The sequence below is a fragment of the Melanostigma gelatinosum genome (genome assembly GCF_949748355.1).
Source record: "Melanostigma gelatinosum genome assembly, chromosome: 1".
Lineage (NCBI taxonomy): Eukaryota > Metazoa > Chordata > Actinopteri > Perciformes > Zoarcidae > Melanostigma > Melanostigma gelatinosum.
In genome coordinates this window covers 8,148,383-8,154,245 of record NC_136634.1, presented here as the reverse complement: position 1 = coordinate 8,154,245, position 5,863 = coordinate 8,148,383, and the positions used below count along the sequence as shown (strand labels likewise).

At 41.5% G+C, this 5,863-nt stretch overlaps 1 protein-coding gene across 1 annotated transcript; it reads left to right on the top strand.

The window, feature by feature from the left end:
* Positions 1–1,129: 1,129 nt before the first annotated feature.
* ucmab (upper zone of growth plate and cartilage matrix associated b) lies at positions 1,130–5,645 on the top strand. Its single transcript, XM_079265465.1, has 5 exons — positions 1,130–1,229; positions 1,325–1,387; positions 1,482–1,577; positions 4,230–4,328; positions 4,414–5,645. The coding sequence occupies exons 1-5, from the start codon at positions 1,172–1,174 to the stop codon at positions 4,488–4,490; spliced, it is 393 nt and encodes a 130-aa protein (XP_079121591.1). The 5' UTR covers positions 1,130–1,171; the 3' UTR covers positions 4,491–5,645.
* The last annotated feature ends 218 nt before the right edge of the window (positions 5,646–5,863 follow it).

Sequence of the window (5,863 nt, the reverse complement as noted above, 5' to 3'; positions counted from 1 at the left end):
TCGGAGTGTGTCCTCTCTGCCTGCTGACGCTGCCTGCCTGCCGCCACACAGCCGTGTCATCGAAAGTGTCAGCGGGGAAACAGCGTCGCCTAATGGTTGGTGCTGGTAACTGCAGAGAGATTGTCAGAGTGGCCCCACAGCGGCCCCTAGTGGAGGAAATGTTGCACTACACCCACAAAGAAGCAACACCACCACCATTATATAAATACTCTGTCTCAAGTAAAAGACAAGCAGTCACAACTTAATTTAAGGAAAAGTACCATCAGTGATGTGAAGTAACTGCACTCAATTACAATTATGTGTACTTATGCTACTTTACTTAAATTTTCTGCTACTTTAAACTTTTACGCCACTACACTTCAGTTGCTATATTATAATATACGTTATTCTGAAATGGTCCATTCTGCATGATATTTGCTAACAAGTTTTCGATGACAGTTGTCTCCAAAAATATAAACACGTTTAACTAACAAACACACAAACAAAACAGGATAAACAAAAAACAATGTAAATTTTTGCCTGAATTCAAAACTCACATGCTGTTGAATTGAATGTCCTATTTCACTATAAGTATGATTTTCCTTCCTCCTACATGCTTTCCTCGCTTACCAGAACAAACTTAAAACACATATTCTGAAACCTTCTCAATTTCTTCTCACTTCTCTCAGCAGCAATCCCTCCACCTTGGATTGCCCCACAAAAACACTTTCAACATTCAGTCTTTTCTGGGGCACTGACAGAATTCAGGTGGAAGAAGAAAAAAAACTGAAGCAAACAGAAGGTTGCATACTTTTCGCCAGGACTTTATGCAAGAAGCAGAGAGAGCGGCCTTGTTGAGGGGCCTCTTTCAGCTGCATCTGCAAAGGAGACATTTGGCAAGAAAAACACTTTTTTTCCCAGAAACGTCAACGTGTTTTTGTTGTCTGTCATCCATTGTCTCTCGTAACTATGGGTATTAACTGGGTAAGTGGTGCATATTCAGCCTGTTGTGTCATTTCTATAGTGACGCCTATTATGGATTCAGCCTCTCATCAGATCTCCACCCTCCCTCTCCTCTGACAATCACTCAATATTGCTCCAGGCTCTAACCCCACCTCTCACATACTCACCTTTCCCTCCTGGTCTTCCACATTACTCGTATCTCTCAACAAATTCAGACCCAGAGCTGAAGATGTCCTGGACATATGCAACCCTCCTGGCTCTCCTCACTGTGCTTCTGGCACTGTCCTGTGAGTCTGATGCAGGATCATGTATGTGATGGTTTCTGTTTCCTTTGTGTGCATGGAGTATTTTAAATTTCGAGCCCTCACGTTTTGTCCTATAGGGTCTCCAGAGGCAGAGTCTGCATATGTGCCCAGCAGCACAGGCAGCGCTAAAGACCCACAAGGTGAGGAGCTGCATCAGCTGTTTCTCTTCTTCTTCATCCCCTCTGTTTATCCCTTCATGCTGTAAGCTGAACCTCCACCTGCTCCCCACTGCAGGTCCGCTGAAGAAGATCTTCATGAAGGAGGCGGACGCCTCAAACTTCTTCAGAAGACGTACCAGACGGGGTGCAAAGTCTCAGGATGAGATTAACGGTGAGTTCACTCACTGGGTTTGTTTGTGGCAGTTTGAAGTGAGGTCTGGTCCGCCGAGGTGTTGTGTGTTTGTGGTGATTGTTGGCATCTGTGTCCTATTGCACAGGACATTTTAGCAGCAGAGGTTCAATTCATTTCTTCACTGTCATGCCACGATGGAAGTCGTCACGTTGCATCCAAACTGGTCATAACGCTGTGTAGGATTCTTTGGTTTGCACTCAGTCAAGAGCTTTTCCTTCACACCTGTCTTTACAACTGTACAATGTGCAAAAACTTTGCAATTGTAACCTGTTAAAAAATGACACTAATTCTGCTACAGAGCTCAGATAAATCTAGCAAACGTTTACATACTTTCCTAGAAATTTGTGTAATTCTCTGTAAACAAGAGACTCCTCCACTAGCATCAACAACATTTGATTCTAAAAAATATATATTTTATCTGATTTAATTGATGTGAATGAGACATTTTCTGCCTCTTGGAAAAAAATACATCCCTTGTAAAGAAAAAAAAATGACGCTAATATGCCCGACATCGACAAAACAAAGCACTAATCATACAAACAACGTTTGTTAAGCATGAATACAGCGTGAAATAAAGACAAAATACTCTCCAATGCCTTTTTATCCTGCGCATAAAGAAACACTGTACTGCAATCATCGAAACAGTTGACATTGTTCAATAACCACAATGACATATTTCTCTCTCTTGCTTCAAGAAAATGTAATTTTTGCCACTAAGACAGATGAAATATAGATATATTTTCGTTTTTTGTAGTTTGAATGAACAGTGAGTGAACATGTTAACGACCATCTGAATGGTTTTATGACAGCCAGCAGCTGGTAACTGTTTTGTGACCCTGGCCTGACCAGAGACAACCTCAGACCTGTCTGGTCACACAGCAGCTCTGCCTCCCCTGCTGGATGCTGCAGAAGGAGCCACAGGGCAGCATGGAGCTCTCTCACACACACACACACACACACACACTCACCGCACCGAGTAAATCGGTGAATATTCTCCTTGAAAGTGTTGTGAAAATCCACACACTGTACACTGTTTGACATTCTCGAGCGATTCAACGGCACTGTTATGTACAGTTCTGCCAACAGGAAGGTGAGACCGCTGCTCTGAACTCGAGTTGTGTAACATGCCGTGAGGTCTCTGTGTGTAACAACAAGACCACTTTGTGCTGTTAAAAGCTGGGATGAAGTGAACACAAAGCCGTAAACACAGTGAAAAGACTGAGATGGACTGAGAGCGAGTGGGTGAGCGTGTTGGCTCACTGCTGAATGTGGAATGTGCCGACACGCGGGCAGAAAGAGGTCAGAGAAAAACCAAGTGAGACAAATAAACTGTGTTCACTTTGAAGAGCCTCTCCTGCTGCATAATGACATGAAAGCACAACAATTTGCTGGCAGGCGGGTGAAATTTGCAAAGGAAAATATTTGATCAAATGTGTTCAGATGGTGGATACAGTGCATTTTTGAAGCACATTATTGACGCGAAAACGTCGACACCAGACTCTAAACGCTGCTCTTTGGTGAGAGTTGGTGAGACATGAGAAGCACGTCTGCTGCGCTGAGTCAGCTGAAGACAATGATGGAAGATTTACACTGCTGTGCAAAGTTATCAAATAGTATGTTGTTGCCCTCAGATGTCTTCATCTGCAGGTCATCGGTAAATCATTAAAACATTAAACTCTGTTACGCGAATGTGACTTGAGTTCCAGCTCCGACTGCAGGCACCGACTTGTGCTGGGAATCCAGCGAGAAGGCCAAAGGTTGCGACCTGACTTTGGAAAGGTTGGCATGGCGCTCCCAAACCTCTCTTATCTCAGCTAATGGCTCTTTCTGATGTTACTGCAGTCCGTGACAAATAACACGACAGATGAGTATTTCAATGGGCTCTGGTCGTCTTCATATGTCCAGACCTGCTGGTCGGAGGTCACATGCAGTTCACTTCTCTGTGTCTATATTCGTACTCGGAAGCAGCTCCAAAGTGGAACCCGTCCTCACTTGCGAGACTGTAGTGTTGCAAAACACCCAGTTGATTTGTCAAAGAGTGCTTGTGAGTTTTGTAGAAAGATGGACCTTTGTGGGTATTGTTGGATCTGAAAAATAGACATTCATTCGACTTCTTTCATCCAGGTTGTTGTGTTTTTGAGTGTCGGCCTTGGTAACCATCAGCTCCTGTGATTCACAGCTTCACCACAAATACCGGCTTTATGAAGTTCACAAATATCAGCTTTTGTTCAGCCACAGTGACTCATTTCTGTGGTAGGTTGTAGTTTTCAGACGTCAAACAGTTCTTGTGTTGAGTGTGTGTGTCTGTACTTGCAGATAAGCTTTCAATGGAAAGTGTGCTTCTTCTTTTTTTAGTTGATCCAGTATATTTCCACACCAATGACCTATTAATGGTAATTCATATAGGATATTTAGAGTTGTGATATTTCGTTGTGAAATGATTTGGATTTAACTCAACCTGCGCAGTCGATTGAAGTATCACAGCTCTTTTATAAAAGTGTCTGATGTTCAGTCCGCTTCATCATCAAATCCTCCTCATATTACTATGACAAAAGAACTACTGAGTCGAAGGTGTTTATCCTTTTACTCTCAGTTCATGCACAGCCTCATCCTGCTCCTCTGTGCTTGCAGCTGAGCAGAGGCAGATTCTGGCTGCAGATGAGCGGAGGAGAGAGTTCCACGAGCAGAACAGGAACGAATTTGAGAACTACGCCGAAGAGGAGAATGATGGTAATGCCCGATGTAGCTGAGAGGGATGATTTCATTCACTCCACCAAGCTCATTCATCCACTAAAAAGTCTCTAAATCTTCCCAGAGCAAGACGAGAAGACCAGAGAGAGCACCGAGCAGTGGAGGGAGTATCACTACGACGGGATGCATCCTCCTCAGTAGTACGACCGTCAGTCCATCTGAGGCCGAGGGCAGTGAGGGAGGAGAGAGGTGATGCTGTGAGCGTTTAAAGAAACATCTTCAACTCCACAATGAGGCCTTTCTCCTCTGACCGTGACACTAGTAGAGATGTCAGCTTTGAGACTTTCAGCTTGTTTTTCACCCTTGTGTTGTTGACATTGGCTTTTACTTCCTCACTGCTGTATGTGTAAGTAACAGTAATCGTAATAATTGCAAACATTTTCCGATTTCTTTCACCTTTTTCTCTTTTCTATTGAACTTTTGAATTAAAACACAATATTTAGTGTATATAAATATATATATATATATATATATATATATATATAGTCAATTGAAGTGCCTTTCTCTTTGCAACAAACTGGGCTTGCACGTTTACCGAAGGTGACGCAGTACAGAAATGGCCAGTAAACATTGTCATTATTCATAAGGGATGTCTTATATGTAATGGGTTAGGGGGGAAACAAATCTCCTTCATTCAGGGCTGTACATCAGGATTATTTTCATTATCGATTAATCAATCGAATACTTTTAAAATGAATCGATTCATTTGATCTATAAAATGTCAGAACACAGTGAGGAAATGAGATTATCCCAAAAACAGAAGTTCTGAGATTGTTTGCATTGTCCAACCAACAGCCAAAAAACAATTATAGCCAATTTAACATTATAGTGGACTGAGAAAAATTGGATTTGCTAAAAAAATATAAATAAATTCACAGACAAAGAATTGAACAGCATGCTGTCCTGAATAGTTCAGTTACTCACGCTTAGGATCATTTAGAGCGCATAAAGAAAAACAAATCTGTTAGAACAAACTGATATACAAGTCCAAAAACAGAAATCCAAATCGACTTGTTCAGGATTATGGAGGCGTAGTGCTGCAAAAAGAGTTCTGTCAACACCAATTATAATTATAGAGCAGATGGAAATCTGTTGTATTTAACAGCTGCGGTCTCTTAAACCCTGAACAGAAGTAACGCAGACTTCTCTGTAGCAGACGTGCCATCAGTTCAACATCATGTTTATAAGCAATTCTCAGAAGATTAGTAAAGTCATTAAGTATCAAGTTGATAAAATATTATGAAGTATGTTGTGTGAAGGAGGGCCTGGGTTAAATAGATGTGCAATGATTTATAGGCTGCCATTAGAAGTGTGAATCTACTGTTTTTACAATATATTTACTCACTTGTGATGAAATGAAGTCTTTTAACATAATTAATCTGTATTTTTATTGTAATAAATGTGTACAAACTGAACTAATTTGACCATTTACTCCCTCTTCAAGAAGCAACAACTCATGCATGCATTTTTTTTAATACAACTCCACAGCACATTTCTGCAACAATAGTTATACA

Bases quoted from the DNA above. Each gene is read 5' to 3' on its own strand.
- ucmab (XM_079265465.1), top strand. From the start codon at position 1,172: ATGTCCTGGACATATGCAACCCTCCTGGCTCTCCTCACTGTGCTTCTG. The intron at 1,388-1,481 runs GTGAGGAGCTGC...TCCCCACTGCAG, and splicing joins CAGCGCTAAAGACCCACAAG to GTCCGCTGAAGAAGATCTTC. The intron at 1,578-4,229 runs GTGAGTTCACTC...CTGTGCTTGCAG, and splicing joins GTCTCAGGATGAGATTAACG to CTGAGCAGAGGCAGATTCTG.